The sequence below is a fragment of the Lactuca serriola genome, chromosome 4 (genome assembly GCF_051521515.1).
Source record: "Lactuca serriola cultivar US96UC23 chromosome 4, Lser_US96UC23_V15, whole genome shotgun sequence".
Lineage (NCBI taxonomy): Eukaryota > Viridiplantae > Streptophyta > Magnoliopsida > Asterales > Asteraceae > Lactuca > Lactuca serriola.
The window spans coordinates 55,953,012-55,970,281 of NC_136411.1; the positions used below are offsets into that span (position 1 = coordinate 55,953,012).

The 17,270-nt window shown below is 35.4% G+C and overlaps 1 protein-coding gene and 1 long non-coding RNA gene across 2 annotated transcripts; both read left to right on the forward strand.

Annotated features, from left to right (window-relative positions):
* Nucleotides 1-375: 375 nt before the first annotated feature.
* TRM33 (Phosphatidylinositol N-acetyglucosaminlytransferase subunit P-like protein) lies at nt 376-4,061 on the forward strand. The gene is made up of 6 exons (XM_079038867.1): nt 376-1,009; nt 1,414-1,620; nt 1,704-2,699; nt 2,803-2,861; nt 2,943-3,114; nt 3,223-4,061. Exons 2-6 carry the CDS (start codon nt 1,440-1,442, stop codon nt 3,801-3,803), a joined length of 1,989 nt encoding a protein of 662 aa, XP_078894993.1. The 5' UTR covers nt 376-1,009; nt 1,414-1,439; the 3' UTR covers nt 3,804-4,061.
* Nucleotides 4,062-4,292: 231 nt separating this feature from the next.
* LOC145101624 (uncharacterized) lies at nt 4,293-6,127 on the forward strand. Its single transcript, XR_013705726.1, has 2 exons — nt 4,293-4,733; nt 5,812-6,127. It is a non-coding gene; the product is annotated as an uncharacterized LOC145101624 (long non-coding RNA).
* The last annotated feature ends 11,143 nt before the right edge of the window (nt 6,128-17,270 follow it).

Genomic DNA, 17,270 nt, shown 5'->3' on the forward strand with positions numbered 1-17,270 from the left:
TCTCTCTCTCTCTCTCTCTCTCTCTCTCTCTCTCTCTCTCTCTCTCTCTCTCTCTCTCTCTCTCTCTCTCTCTCTCTCTCTCTCTCTCTCTCTCTCTCTCTCTCTCTCTCTCTCTCTCTCTCTCTCTCTCTCTCTCTCTCTCTCTCTCTCTCTCTCTCTCTCTCTCTCTCTCTCTCTCTCTCTCTCTCTCTCTCTCTCTCTCTCTCTCTCTCTCTCTCTCTCTCTCTCTCTCTCTCTCTCTCTCTCTCTCTCTCTCTCTCTCTCTCTCTCTCTCTCTCTCTCTCTCTCTCTCTCTCTCTCTCTCTCTCTCTCTCTCTCTCTCTCTCTCTCTCTCTCTCTCTCTCTCTCTCTCTCTCTCTCTCTCTCTCTCTCTCTCTCTCTCTCTCTCTCTCTCTCTCTCTCTCTCTCTCTCTCTCTCTCTCTCTCTCTCTCTCTCTCTCTGGTCGATTTAGGATAACCTTTTTTCATCTTTTCTTCTTTTTCTTTTTCTTTTTATCTATTCTTTTGTATTCATAATTAAGCTTATGCTTCAAGCCTTCAACCATAAAAAACTTCTGTCTTTGTGACAGTTTCTTTGAAGAAAAGTCTTAGGGTTTTCTCTAGATGATAACAATTTTGCAGAAAATTTCATCTGGGTATCCGTTTTTGAGCAAAAAGATTACAAAGTAGAGATATCCACATTGATAGTTAAGATTTAATCTCTGCAAAATTTGGTAAAAAGTTGTGTTTGGTCTTACATCAATTAAGGTGTCAATTTTCTTTTTGGTTGAAAATTGGACTTTTAGAGTTCGCAAAGTCTTCAATGCTAATAAGCACATTCTTCAAACAACTGGATTGCGAATCTCATTAGATCAAAAGAGAAAAAAAAAAAAAAAGTTTGAAACTTTACTCGGTTAGACACCTTGAGAGCAGAAAAGTCATAATTGGAACATATTTTGACTTTCTTTAGAAAATATTTGTCAGCTACTAAGTTGTTCTTGTTGATATCATCAAAGAGCTTTGGTTTCAGGTATTTTTTTTTTCTTGTCATCATCCTTGAATTTTGTAAAATTATATTCCTTTTCTTATTTTATTTGTCTTATATTATCGCTTAGATTTCAGGTATTGTTTTACATAAAGAAACTGATGAATCTGTTCAATGTACAAGTTTAAGTACATGATGTACAATTTACTTTAAATAGTAATATTTTGTATTCTGGAATTTATCTTGGAAATAGATACCTAAATCGGTAGGCAATAAAATGCTGATTGCATGATTTTCAGAATAGAGAATTGTTCATCTGGACATCTGACTTCATCTTGCATTGTCACATTGGATACTCACACATGCAAAATATTGTCCTTTCTTAAAAAAAAATTGAAATTTTTTTATTTTATTCAATTAATATAATTTAATTCTTGCTTAATTATCAGGCTGTTAATTTTCTGAAGAGAGGTTGATGATGATGAAGTTTAAAAACTCCAATTTTCTTATGGCAAAAAGATCAAAACTTGCTCAGAAAAATAAAGATCGGTCAGGGTGTATGTCGGGTATTGTAAGCATTTTTGCTTTCCGCCATGGCCGGATTACCAGACAACTGCTTTCAGATCATGCTACACACATCACTGAAAGTACCATCGGTAAGCATTTTCTCAAATATCTTTTGAAAAATCATTCATTCATAGATATAGACGATAACTAATGTGGGGATATTTGTATACAGGTCCTTCGTATCCTAATTCCGACGTGAACTCAATTACGGATTCAGAAGAGATGATGCATCTTTGGATTGAATCTCAGAACGTTGATCAGAAAGCTAAAACGGCTGTGAAGGAACTCATGGAAGAAGAAACGCATACGCATGGCGTTTTAGAATGTGAAGAGAACCACGAGTCTATGGATTATCGTCAAATTTCTAAAGATCAACCAGTTCCATCTCAATATTGTCACTTTCAAGATCTAATGAACGAGCTCTTGTTGATCCATCAGAAGAAAAACGAAGAATTACAAAACCCAAAATCACTCGAAAGATCAAACTCGTTACAGAATGAAAGAAGCAATCCAAGCTCAAACGACGCCGTTTCCCGTAAACACCGGAACTTCTTCAGAAGAAGAAGCAAGTCTCACGAATGTATATCCTTCGAGAACGATAGCTCTCTTCTACCTTCAAGCACGACCAATGGGTTTCATAACGAAAGAAGTGTTTCCCAATTTTCGTTCTCGGAAATCAAGAAAAAACTAAAAAACGCCATTGGAAGATCAAAAAGGGATTTAGGAGAAAAACCAGTTGTTGTTGATGGAAGAAGGAGTGGACGGAGTTCACCACTAAGAGACCATTTCTACTCTGAAAGATTTTCGACAATGTCTAACGGGTTTAAGATTCAAGATGGAGTACTTTCAAGATCATTCAAATACGAAACAAAATCGAGGGAAAACGAGGGATTTGGAAACACGAGCGAAAGAATTTCTAACATCTACGTTGAGGCAAAGAAACATCTATCAGAGATGTTGAGTAATGGAGATGAATGTACAGATTTGATGGTGGCAAGGCATCCTAGAACCCTAGGAAAGCTTCTATCTTTTCCAAATTACGACTCTTCTTCTGCAGTTATCGATCATAAACACGAACCAGAGCATGAGGTCAATGAAAGTCAACCTTCGGTAACATATGACGATCATCAAGAACTTGAAGTTTCAGATGAAGTTCATGAGGCTGAAGGTACTGTTTTCATAATTTCTGATCGTTTGAATGACAATATTGTTATGACATACATTAATTACTTGATTTACATTGTTGATTCTCGATAACACGAATATTGCAGATGTTATAGAAACCATAAAACCACATTCGCCAGAAGAATCCGAAGTTTTTGATGCATCGGTAATGAAAAACATCTAAAACTATTATATTTCTTATTTAATTCGGCTTCGTTTTCCATAATAACTTTTATTTGGTTTACAGGATTTGACCGAAGAAGAAGATTTATGTTGTTCTCCAATAACGTCCGATAGAAAAACAGAAAAAGTTGAGGGTACCTTAGATGATAGAACCGAGAAACCTAGTCCCGTATCGGTTCTCGAGCCATTGTTCTCGGATGACGATATTAGCCCGGCCAGAACCATTTCTCGATCTGGTAAAAAAAATTGCAGTTTTTGTCCCATTGATATCTGTCTCAGTCTAATGCATACTAAATACAGTACACCATGTTTCATGCTAACTCAATTTTATTCACATTTTCTAGGCGAAACTTCAATTACACCACTACGTATCCGTTTTGAAGATCACGTTACACCAACCGAAAATCAAGAAACATCTATCCATACTCTTGTTGAAAACGAGGAATCAGCATTTGAGTACATCGAAACGGTTCTTTTAGCTTCGGATCTCAATTGGGATGAGTTTGAAGAAAGATGGATTTCTAATGCTCAAATATTGGATCAATCATTATACGAAGAACTACAAATCTTTTCGAGTCAACCCGTTTGCGATCAACGGCTCCTATTCGATTCCACTAACGAAACTCTCAAGCAAATATGTGATCAATCCTTGGGTTTGTTTCCCGAGTTACCGTTTTTCAAAACAAATATGTATCGGATTCCGAAGGGAATGGAATTGATAAATGAGGTATGGAAAAGAATCGAGTCACGTCTCAACTGTGTTTATCTTCGGTCGTTGGATCAACTTATAAGTAATGACATGGACATATCGAGAATGTGGATGGATCTTTGGTTGGGGACTAGGGAAATAGTTATGGAAACCGAAGAATGGATATTGGAGGATTTGATCGATGATACCCTTTTAAGCTTAATGGATATTAACTAATTAACCTTAAAATGATAGGTAACATAGTTGCTACTTTTTGTAATGGTAAAAACTAGAAAGTTTTAAGTAGTGATAACGTAGATTTATAGGTTGGTTTGTGTGGAGAGTGTATTGTGACTTGTGTAGTGTGCGTGTGTTTTGTTTTTTTATTTTATTTTATATTTTTTGATTTTTTTTTAGCCCTAGTTTGTAATCTGTAATCTGTAACTATATAATAAATGAGATCTCATAATAAATGAGGATATGTTTTTTTGGTGAGTTTATTATGTGTCTAAGTTTCATATAGAGTATATCGGCAAAGTATTGATATATTCTTTAACGATAAAATATTTGAAGGATTCCAAATGATATTCATTTTAGATCAATTAACCTTAACTTTTCGTTACATACTGATACTACCAATTGTTGTAAAACAAAAAGACAAATTGCAGATACATATATATATATATATATATTTTATTAGTTAGGCCCAAATTTTGACCAGTTGCTTTGGGCTGATGGGCATATCGGCAATTCGAAAGTGAACATAACAAAGGCGCCTAATTCCTATGCCTAAACAAGAGTCCACTGATGACGCTCAATCGCTCACGCCCCGAATTCCGCCGTTCTTCGATTTTATTTAAATAAAGTAATCGATTGGAGCCTGTATTTCTGATTTCTTGCAACCCTTTTATCTGATTTGCAGCCGTCAATCACGATTCACAAATCGATTGGAGCCTGTATTTCTGATTCCTTGTGGTTACTGAATTTTTTTTTATCTCAAGTCTAAGTCTGATTTCTGAGTTTTTTGATCGACAATCACGCATCCACGTCCTCCGAGGACGCTGGAAACCTAGAAAGACTAATATCTGGTTCTTTTGATCATTTCTGATTTCATGTGATTACTAATTTCTGAAAAAAGAGGAAGCCGACTGGACGAGGAGTACTGAGGTAATTTTCTGATCTCGTGTGATTACTGAATGTCTGTACATTTTGTGATTTCTGGATTCTGAATCTCTGATTGCTGCACATTCTTTTGTTGGCAATTTGTGGTCCGAAAGATACAGTTGGATAATTTAGGGTCTGTTTAGAAATTTCAGTTCGTAAAGTATGGATGGACGTATGGTTATTCTGTTAATTTAAATTACTTTGTTGTCGTTAGAAAGTTATGTGCTTGGTTTTCATTTTTCACATCACTTTGCGTCAAAGTTGAGAGTTTATTGTCTAATTTGCATTTGTTAGGAGATGGAGATGTTAGGAGACAATCGGATTGAAGATGTCCGTTGGCTATGTTCCCTCTCAGAATCCGAGTTGGATCTACTTGTCAGCCTGAAGGAGATGGCTATCCAAAGGGCATCTTTTATCGGACATGAATCTTTGGCCAACAATTTTGACTTAAAGAAGCTTAGAGATTTGAGTTTTCTGTTAATGCAAGTCCAAAAACAACAGTTGAAGGAATCTGTTCATGGATGTGTGGAGAGATTGAATGTAGCAAGACAAGAAATCAGTGAAGAATTTAGAGAAATGAGTGCAGAAGAGTTGATGGCTTTCATTGGTTCAGATAGAAAGAAAAAGATATCTGAGTTGTTTGGTGATGATTTTCTTACAGGGAAGAAGAAGAAGAAGACGAAAAGAGTTGGGCCTGTAAGAACTTCAATACAATGAAAGGATTTGGCAAGTTGGCCTTTAGGATTTGGATTGAGGTTATGCCATTGTTTGCTCTTTCTTTTAGGATGTGTACACTGTTATCCATATGTTTTATAGAGATATAAAGGGAAAATTACACTGCAGCATAATCAAAGGACAGATTGAAGGTACACTGTGATCTATTTCACGAAAGAGAGCCTCAGTTAGCAATTGATCAAGCTATCGATGGATTGAAAATAGTAATCTTTTGATGCTTATATTTCACTGATGTGATATTGTTAAATTAGGAAATATATGTTGAAAACTTGAAATTATTGACTAGTTGGTTGTGAATGCTGCCTCTTCTTCTTCTTCATCAATTTGTTTGTGATTTTTTATTTAGGTTTCATTTGTGATTTTCGGTTTTGGACTTGAGATCTTGTTTTCTCTCGAGGTGGATGAATTGAAGAGGGGGGTGGATGGGGTTCTAAGGGTTCAATTTCTTCAAAGCTAGTCTCTGAACACCAAGTGTAGTTCCTAAGTGTTCATAGTGAAGCTTAGTGTTCATGGGTTTTGGTTGACTTTCTGCAATGTCATAGTGAAGCTTAGTGTTCATGGGTTTTTTTTGACACATGGTCAAATTTATTGCCACATAAGCATTGTCACCAGATGATTGTTTTAGATTTTCAATAATGACTTAATTGACATTGTTTTTACAAGTTTAATGACAAATTGTGCAAAAATAATAATAATAATAATAACTTTAATGACCAATTCGGGTAAAGACATGTTAGATTTTTGTTTTAGTTAACACGTAATTCTTATATTATGAAGTTACCATAACTGCTATAGTCAAGATTCAAGATGGCCTACCGGTGATCATTTTGTATGAAATCCTCCTTAATAAATAAAGGTTTTTTTGTCATATGTCAATCTCTCATGAGTTTTGACAATTGTCATTTTGTAGTATTTTTGAAATATATATTATCCACTTGTCAATTTTTGATTTGTTTCAATTTTTAAAATTAAAATCATATATATGATATTAAATTGCAATAAATACGTTTATTCCTTTTTTATTTTAAAGTTATACATTAAAAAATATTTTGTGTTTACACTTTACTTTAATGTTTCATTTTTTTTAAATCAATCCGTGTAATACACGGGTCTCACACCTAGTAGTCTAAAATGAAGTTTACGTGTTTAAATCCCACATACTTGCCAATTGCCATTAGAAAAATATGATTACCACATAACTACTATGTGTTGTAGTAATCCAGTTTTGTAATAATGTGATTTAAGATGTAAGCTTTTAAATTTAATTTTGACCACCTTTTAATCACTTTTATTTTAACTAAATGTTTAATTTTTCCATATAATATATTAAAAAAAATTAAGAGTTGAGCTGTTCACTAAAAAAAACCATATTTAGAAGCTAAGAATATCAAGATAACCATATTTTCATAATCTTCATAGCCTACCACACATATCGCGAGAAAAAGTTCATGAATTCGCAAGATCAAATTTTCATAGTCTATCACAAATGACCACAACAATAGAGAAAAAATTTACGAAATTGGGGATCACTTTTTTCTTACAAGAAAATAAAAAACAGTTTTCTACAACCATGAATTGATCAAAAAATATGTACGAAAAATAGATTGTTGAGCCATATATTCGTTAGTAGTTATTGTAAAGGTTAAAAGTGTATGCACCAATTAAAAACAATGTTTCGTACGTAAAAGTGGTTAGACAACTTTAAGGTTGGTATACACAAAAAAACTCACATTTACTTTATGTGAGACTATCAGGATGGGAAATAGAGCATTTCATAAATGTATGTCGTTAACCTGACAAATTGTTTGTGATTACCTTTATGTAAACACTTATAGATTGTTTACTTGCAAATGCTTTATACCAACTCGCTTTATAGAGGAGGCTTGTTATGTAAATCATAATCAACCGTTCCTTTTTTTTTTCTTAATGGCATATTCATCAACAATATCAAGCTACAAAAGCACAATGTAGATACAAAATGGTAAAATCCGTAAGTGTCACTGTGATGTATAATCTCCATTACTTATGTCCTGGACTCCCTAATTTCAATATTTGTGTTTAAATGTCTAGATTAAAAGTGTAATTGCGTAAATAAAAACTAGTTTGCTATGTTTAATGTGTTTTTAAGTGAATAAAAACTAGTGTTTGCTATGTTTAATGTGTTTTTAAGTGAATAACTGTAAATATTTCAATTTGATAGACATGACATTAACTCTACAAAGCTACAAATACTTGCTTCTTGAAATGTGTTTGGAGTTAAAGGAAATGCATTGGACCTCAAGGATAAGAACATAAATGGTAGCAGCAATGGGAAAACTACAAATGCTTTATTTAGAGTTGTTTTAATCATAGCAGTTGTGATTTTCGCAATGTGTATTATAATATTTGTTTTGTTTGCAAAAATACGTGTAATTGTGTTGTCATAATTTGTTTATAAATGAAAAAAAGTTTCGGTCTTATAAACCATTTTGGTATTCTTTTTATATGTTTGAGTGGATAACCAATGAATTCATTGATGTTAGGTACATCACCACCTTCACCACAGGTAGATCCCCGTTTATGTACATAATATCGACATGTTTGTTTGAGAAAATGTTGTATTACATATTTTGTTCCCTATTTTTGGGTTAATCACATTGTTTAACATATAAAAGGTATCATTCACGAAATAATAGAACCTCAGAAAGATCTAGCGAATTACTTTTTCAAGAAGAGGCACATCATGAAACAATAGATCTTTGTGAAGTTAGCTTACTGGGAAATAGTAGCTAACGAACTCGCAAGTTTCTAACTCGATATTGGTGGTCTTGTTTTAAAGTAAGTAGTAAAGTAGTCAAATATGTATAGTTGACTCAAATTTGATTATGTTAATGAATAAATCCAATATTTTTCCATTTGAACTATAAAAGTTCAAATATAACTCTAGTCAATAAGAAAATAGATTAAAACGACCACATTTAACAGTTTGTTTAGTAACTACACTTTTGATATTTTGTAACTAAATTTATATGTTTACTAATGTAATCTTAGTATTTTCTTAGAAAACCTAGTTTGTGTCTTTAACAACCCCTAAGGTTGAGACAAAATGAACATGTTTGATAAAGTCTCAAAATAAACTTGTCTCAAAACATGAATCATATCTCCCTTGTACTTTCCCTTTAGAACCATCTTAAGGATAAAACCCTTTCGATACCTACGAATGCAAACAGCAAATGAATTAGCAACCACCTTTCGTCTTCCAAAAAACGTAACGAAGGGGGATGGGGAGGGTGGAAGGGGAGAAGACCACTTACCATCATTTTCCACGTAAAACTGGTGTATCATCCCCCGGGCCCGCCAGACAGTGCTCATTCCCGCTGCTGCCAGGATGCAATCCTCACTGACGATGCATATACCCTTCAACGCCTACGCCATGGTCAGACTGACGCCCAACAGTTGTGGCACCCGGTCAAAGAAGGTGGTCACTATGGGATAACCAAAACCAACCAAGTTGCTATTTACCCGCAACAACTTGTTCTGTCAGTTCTTCTTGGGCACCTTTTGGTTAATGATGAATGCGTGAATGTTTCACCTTTGAGAGAAGGTGTGAACACCAGAATGTGTAGACGAGTTAAAGTAAGCCTTAAACTCCCAAAATTGGGGAAGCAAACCAAGGGTTCGGCAAGCCAGTTTGAACCCCACGATTTTGTTCACAACTTTGAAGGTTAAATCGTCCATATAGAAGTCGTACTGGCGCATGATTTTATCAAAGAAATTAGTTGTTGGCAACCGCAACACCGCTTCAAAGATTGGGACTAGGATTCCGACTTTGCCCGACGGCGGCCGACTGATGATGGCTCCCTTTCTCGGAAACTACACTCCATGATTTGGCATGAAACCGAAACGAACTTACAAAGCCTCAAACTCTTCCAGTGTTAGCTAAATTCCAGATGATGGTTTCACCATAGCTTTTTTCAATGCAAACACAAGAAAGAAGAGAGAGTAAGCAAAGAGAAATCAGAAGCAGTTGAGAACGAAAGAGTAAAAAGGAAATTGCTCATGGTAAGGAAGGTTTAAATGAGGAACGAGAATATCGAACCGTCTCCATGATGAAACCGCCTATGTTGACGGCTTCGTCACATCAACAAACGTCCAGACCATCTCCACCGAACACGTGTCCTGATCAAGGCTAGAACAACTCAGTTATGTGATGCCAACGCTGACGTCTACTAGCCTATGGGACTTGTTAACGTATCCATCTAGGAACACGTTAAAGATAACATAACTTCTATCTTTAGGACGACCTAGCTAGTTAATGGTAGCTGGTTGGCCTAGTGCCAGACCCAGACCCTCGCCTTCATGGTCTCACACTAGGACCTTGATGCTTGGCGCTGTCGCGCCCATGTCCAATTACAAACAATAATCTCTTGTCTATAATAAGCCAAAACACAGTTGGTCACTTCCCAAGGCAACACGTGTACCTCTCAGAGTGTTGTCTTATGTCTCCTCTACATCAATAGCAAATGACCACTAGTGGTGCACGATCCATCAATAGGAATCCTTCACATCCTGTCAGCCCAGACGGGACAAAGGATATTATTGGGATCATGCTCCATACTCCCACATAGACTCATACTAACTAGACCGTCAGAGTTTCATTATGGGACCACCCCCGGACGTCGACTAACGTTATTTATTCATTTTTGTGACCACACGGCTCAATCCAGTCGAAACCATCAAGAGACGGTGTTAAGCCTTGAGTACATATAACAACAATGGCTATTCTGACACAACGTGCACTTTCCAACACAAACTGTCCTAAATTACCTTCTTAAAAACTCAGTTTAAAACGTTGATGCATTCGTGAACAGTTGCTACACGACCTTTCAAATGATAGTCAATGCCGCGACCTTATTTGTATGAGTGAGCATGCTTTTAAGAAATTATGCACTATCTTACAACATGATGGTGGTCTTCGAGCTACTCAATGCATGTCCGTTGAGAGCATGTTGCAATATTTTTGCACATTGTAGGCAATGATTTTAGAAATCTATTTGTCTCTTGGATGTACCGTCTCTCTAAATCCACTACAAGCAGGTGTTTCCATAGAGTTCTCCGAGAAATTATATCACTAGAAAGTCGTTATATTCAACAACCAAAAGGTGATGTTGTACAAAAAGAAATTAAAGGAAAAAAACGATTTTATCCTTACTTCAAGAATTGTATAGGGGAATTGAGGGACACATGTCTGTGTCAAAATATCTAACAAAGATGCCCCTAGATATCGTGGTCGCAAGGGATACCCTACAATAAATGTCTTAGCTGCTTATGCGTTTAACTTAAAGTTTACGCACATTTTAAGTGGTTGGGAGGTTACAACATCATACTTAAGGATACTAAAGAATGCATTCATTGGAGAAGATAAACTAGTGATTCCAACATGTAATTTTTAATACCAACAATACTCTTGTGTGTAATTTGTTTTTTAATACATAACTAATTACAACTTATTTGTAGGGCGATACTGTTTGGTAGACGTTGGTTTGCCTCATACAACTACACTAATGGCACCATATAGAGGTGTCAGGTATTATTTGAAATAGTATTATGCATGGTCACCTGAGAATGCAAGAGAGTTGTTTAATCTCCTACATGCTTCATTACGTAATGTTATAGAACGGGCATTTGGTATTCTAAAAAGAATGTTTCCTATCATTAGAAGTACATGGGAACCTTTTTATTCTTGTGAAACACAATCATACATTTTCTTGGGATGTTGTATTTTACATAACTTTTTGATAAAAGAAGATCAAGGCAAAAAAATCTTGAAGATAAGGTCCTACAAGCGGTGTTAAATGAACATAGAGAGGAAGTGTGAAATAATTTAAGAGAGACACATGGGGGTAGTGCTGCGGCAGAGCAAATGAGGAACTTAATTGCAAATCAAATGTGGACTGATTACTTACCAAATTCAAACCATGAGATAGATATGTCAATGTAGCTAATAGTTTTTCATTATAGCATTTCAATTTGATTTTGTATGGACCATTAGCGTTTGACTTTATTTGTGTTATTTAGCTTTTGAACATATTATTTATTTATTACTGGTACACTTTCTAAGTATGTACTTTTTATGTTATCAATGTATGGTTAGTTTATTTATGTTGCTATGCATGTGATAATGATCAAGGAAGAACAAGTTGGTAAGAAAAAACAAATAAAATGGATATATAGGATGGATTATTGTTTTATTCAAGCTATGTTGGCACAAGAAGATAATTGAAGAAGGGTTAGTGGGAGGTTCATCCTATAAGTGTACACCAACATGGTGGAGGAGCTTAATGCAATGTTTGGGAAGAGTTTAACAAAAAATCATTTAGAGAATCGTTTGAAAACGTTAAAATCAGGTTTTTCGTAATGGTGTGACATGTTTCGCGGAAATTCATTGAGTGAGTTTGGTTGGAATTATGAAACACAGCTAATTGAAGTGGATGAGGAAGTGTGGTCCAACCTGATTAATGTAAGTTTTCGTATTGCATTTTACTTAGTTCTATATACATTTATGTTGTTTTTCTTAACAATAATTATATTTGGGATTGTGTGTTACAGTCACATCCCGATGCAATTTTGTTGAAGACCAAAAAAAATTGCAAAATACAATGAAATGATAGCTTTATTTGCGAGAGATAGAGCTTCGGGGGAGCATGTTGAAATCTCGAAAGAGAAGAATGATCGGTTGAACAAGATTAGGGATATAAAAGTAGAAACGATTGAAGAAGTTGATGAGTTACTAGAAATAAATGACATAACACTTGAGAAACAACAGAAAAATGATTAGGATGGTGATGATGATGATGTTCAAATGTTATCTCTTACATTCTTTTCATCGGTGCAAAATTCAAGTGCAAAAGTAAAAAATAAATAAATAAATAAATAAAAAAGAGGAAACATGAAATTGAAGATGAAGATGAACCTAAAGCTGAATCTGAATCGTTTGAAAATGTTAGTATGAATGCAGTTAAAGATGTGGCTTTTGCAATGAGAGAAGATAACAAAATCTTCGAAAACTCTCATCATCGGGTGTATACTGGTGATGAAATTTATAAAGAATTAAAGTCGATGGATTTGGAACCCGATGAATTAGCAGAAGCTCTCTTTGTCGCGAAATCAAGTTGATGCAGAGACATTATTTAGAGTTCCATTTAAAATACGAAAAAGTTTGCTAAAAAAATGATGGGTGCAAGTAAATGACTTACTTAGAATCATATTTTTTGATTTATTACCAGTTTTACTTTATACTTTTTGATTTTTGGTTTGACTTCATACATTGGAATTTGTTTGATTATTTTTGACTTCAAATTGGTTTCTTATTGATTTGTCTTTAACCGGTCATCTTCTTGTTATGATCTATATATACTTCATGTTATTAATCAGGTAATGCATTTTGGGTTTTTTGTCTTTTTTTCCACTTTGTATTGGTTTTATTTGAAAAAGTAATACAAATGAAGAACATACTTTAAGTTTGATTAATAATGACTAAAGTGTTAATGATTCTTGTATAAGTAATCATGTGAAAAAAAAGTAAAGAAGTCGAGAGGCAGGCAGGCAACACGTGGCAAAAAAGTTTAGGCATAATTTTGTTTTCAAGAGAATCGTATGGTATATATTTGAAATTGTTGTAAAAATGTGACAAGGGTAAAACTATCCACTTTTAGCGTTTCCTTACAACTCGGGAACACAAAAGAAAAATAAATAGCGTTTCCTTTCTCTCGAACTCGGGAACAGAAAAATGCATTTCACTTTCCTTTCCTTTCCCTTCCTTTCTTTTTCTTTCCTTTAATGAAACTCGGGAATAGGGTGTAAAAGAAACGACACTTCTCTCCATGTTCTCCCTTCGTTCTTTAACATAGAGTTGTTTGACGCAACTCCTCTCTGAGGCACACTTTGACGTGGTCGTCTGAAGCATACCTGCTGGCATCCGTCTCTCTCCACAGGTAATTGGTTCAACTTTTTTTGTTCTTTTCTGAAATTAGTGAGTTTATGTATCAACTTTGTCATTAGTTATTAGAAGAACGATTTTTTTTCAAGTTGTAATTGTACGCTTAATTCTGTAAAATCGATGTTATTATGTTTCTCAGTAATTCATGGTCAAATTTGTGCTCGATTATTAGATGTTTTATGTTACCATTTGGATATTTTTTTTCATATTATTGTTTGTTATTGATGAAACTCTTGGTGTTTTGCAGTTTAAGAGATTATATAGTTATCATACAGTTCTATATAACTCTTACAGTCAAGCTTTTAAGGCCTTTTGATACAATGTAGTGAATTGTTTTGCAGCCCTTTTGACGTTAATGTACCTCATGTCTATACTTCAATTAAGTTTGAAGTGAAGCTGTGAAATAGAGGTCTACTAGGTTTCTTGATCATTGGATGATGCAAAAAGGCTATTAAAGGCTCTTAAAGATGGAATTATGAAGCAAATGGTCTATGGATGTGTTATGTAGTTTATTGCAAAGAAATTGATGAAAAATACTATTAAAGATGCAACATCATTTTCTTTCTTTTTCATACATGAATTACATTGCAATGTACTTTAGTTTTTTGGTTAGCTTCTTTATAAAACCTACACTAAATGGCAATATAATTTTTCTTGGTGTTTGACTATAATATTTAAAAATAATTTTTAATTCCACCTAGTGAGGTTAAAAGAAAATGCCTCTAGGCACAATTCCGTACTTTTAAACCTTCAATAATACTTCCTACAAATCTATGGTCATCAGTTGATCGATCTTGCATAAAAAGTTTCTGTTCTGATACATTTGTTGGTTTATCAAAATTTGCAAATAGAAAGTGAACCACGAGTTTTTTCAAATCCAAAAAAGATAATACAGTAAGGTGTTTTCAATAAATCCCAAAACCACTACTCTATTCAAAAGACAAATCTTATCTTTTCAATCTCACTTTCTCTTCTCAGCACCTCCACCAGACCTACAAAGAGAAGACCCAATATAATATCGAATCAAACCGATGCAATACAAAAAAATCATACTCAATAAAAAACATTCATCATACTATGTCAATATCAGTATTTGTAAAGCTTTAAAGAATGGAGTTACCTCATCTTGCGAAGAACACTAGACATCTCCTCACGCTTCTTCTTTGCTCTCTTGTGGGTCCCCAACTTCCTCTTTGCCACTTTGAGGGCACGTTTGTCCTTTCCAACCTTGAGAAGCTCAGTAATTCTCTTCTCATAAGGAGCAAATCCAGCAACCTCTCTGATAAGGTTTCACGAAGTGTGATCTTTTGCTTGTTTTCTATATATAATTCAAAGAAGCACAACCATTAATTAACCAAAAGAAACTCAACACGATTTAGATATCAAAATTAGCCGATAGAGTCGATATAAAGAACGTCGAAAACGGAACTCGTATGCGAAAGATATGAATTTCTGAAGTTCGGGGCGCGAACCCCAAAGTTGTGTCAGAGACCACGACATGAAAACAGTATTCACGACGTGAACTGGCTTCTGGAGCCTTCTTGAGCCTGACGGAGCAAGTGGACAGATGACGAACGCAATGACCTATGCATGACCAAGCCCACAACGTGAAAAAAGGGTTCACGACGTGAAAACCAAAAAATTAGCCCTATAAATAGAAATCGAAGGCAGTCGGTTTTGGTTGCTAATTTCTCAACCTCTCTCACTCCTGATACCCTCTCTAGCCCTCTTAAAGTACCCCCGAAGCCCCGGTATCATCCTGACACCTAAAGCGAGTCCCGAAGCCCCGAAGATCCCAAGGAGAAAAGAGTTTCAAAGTCGAAGCTCTGCCCACGAGAAGCTCGGTGTGTGAAGATACCCCGGTTTCATCGAAGAATACTACTTTACAAGTCGTAATGTTGTCCGAGCATCGTCTAATCAGGTGAGTGTGTAGTTACTTTCTTCTAACACATAGATATGAAGTATTTGCTATGAAATACGTGTTATGTGTTTATATATTGTTTGTTTATTTGAGATGGATGTTGGATGAATGTTTTATACAGGTTTGTATATTATTTAAAATATATATGTAATTTATATCTACAAATATGTTGGGTAGAACATGGGTAGATGAAATAGTTGGTGTGTGATGAAAGATAAGTTTGAGGATGAGACGTAAGATGATATAGATCATGAGATGAGGGTGACAGATGAAAAATGAGTGAAACATTTACCCAAACGATGGCCCCATCATTCAGTAGAGTAGGGATGACAACCACGGACGATTCTTGACAGTCCAGTGGAATGCCGGCAGATTCATAACATGTAGGTGTTGTGAACGATGTGTTCACCAGTGTACTCTAAAAACCTTGGCAGCTATAGATTTAGTGCCTTATATAAATACAATGGTAGCTATGGATTTAGTACTGTGTAGATGAACCTTGGTAGCTATGGATTTAGTACTGTGTAGATGAACCTCGGGCAACAATGGACTTTGTACCAATTCCTTAGGTCAATCCTTAGGAATGAATGAAGGAAGAATAGTTGATTCTTAGGGTAAAACCTTAAGAAATAAAGAATATAATTGGGATGGGTAATTGGGTTGATTGTTTGATGATTAAATATAATAATTATATTATTGTGGGTTGAAAACCCTATATGCTCACCAGGCTCCCAAGCCTGACCCACTCAGTTTTCTTTTTATCAGAGGTAGTGACACAAGAGCATAAGTTGGTTGACATGACTAGAGATTTTGGATGATAGACCAGTATTTATAAATAACTGTTATAAGGTCTATTTTATACTGTTTATGCTTTTGGTATGTATCGGAACATGACATCCCGAGATTTTATTATTTAATGAAAAGTACATTCTCTTTGATAAATGTTTTGATAAAGTTTTATCATATCTTGTTTGGGAACAAATTCTGCAACTGTTTTCTTTAAACGATTACTCTGATTTATAAAACAAAGCATAAACAAATCGGTCTTTTCTGGCCGAGAAAAAAGGGGATGTCACACTTGGTATCAGAGCATTAGTTTAAGCGAACTAGGAATTTGTAGGATTTCTAGACTTAAACTTAGAATGCTAAGCGATGATTGTGAGATGAGTGTCTATCATATTTTAGACACGAGCACTGGTATATTTTAGGAAAGATGCCCAAAATGCTTTTATGTGCTAAATGCTATATGTTGCCATATATGGAATTGTTTGTTCGGATCTATGGTCTGTTGCCGACCAGATCTGGAAACCTTATGTGTTTAGGATTCTAAGTGTACGACTACGGTATGAAAACTAGCATGTAAACATTTCGGAGTGATAAGGATGATTTGAATATATACCGTGAATAGGATGTAAAATCACCTTATTCGGTGTATAGATCAAAAATGGCAAGAACCAGGAGTGAACTACTGTCGCCAATCCCGACGACCAACTGACCCCGAGCTGGAATACAACCTGATCCTGGGTCACAAACCTGCTCAATCCTTCGAGCTCGTAAACTGAAAGGGCACAACCCTTGCCCTAAAAGACGACATCCCAATCCTATCAATTAACCATTCCAATTCCAGCTGCATAATTCCAACTGAACGTAATCAATACTCCTTTCCGGAGTCCCCGCGACTCACATTCCAGCCTCGAGCAAACCCCCGAAGCTTCAAATCTAGAACTCATGTGCTAGACTCTCCCGCTTAACCTGCGGAATGTAACAAGTACAAAACATCTCCCTGATCCCAAGTAACTGCAGCCCTCTACTCATCAAAATATGTCCCAATAACAAGTCCCGAAACTGGAAAGCTCGACCAGCTCCTCCCCCTGCCGTCGATACAGTCGTTGAAGTTGTTGCGGCA

Coding starts and splice junctions, on each gene's coding strand:
- TRM33 (XM_079038867.1), top strand. CDS start 1,440: ATGATGATGAAGTTTAAAAACTCCAATTTTCTTATGGCAAAAAGATCA. Junction 2,700..2,802: donor TGAAGTTCATGAGGCTGAAG/GTACTGTTTTCA, acceptor CGAATATTGCAG/ATGTTATAGAAACCATAAAA. Junction 2,862..2,942: donor CCGAAGTTTTTGATGCATCG/GTAATGAAAAAC, acceptor TTTGGTTTACAG/GATTTGACCGAAGAAGAAGA.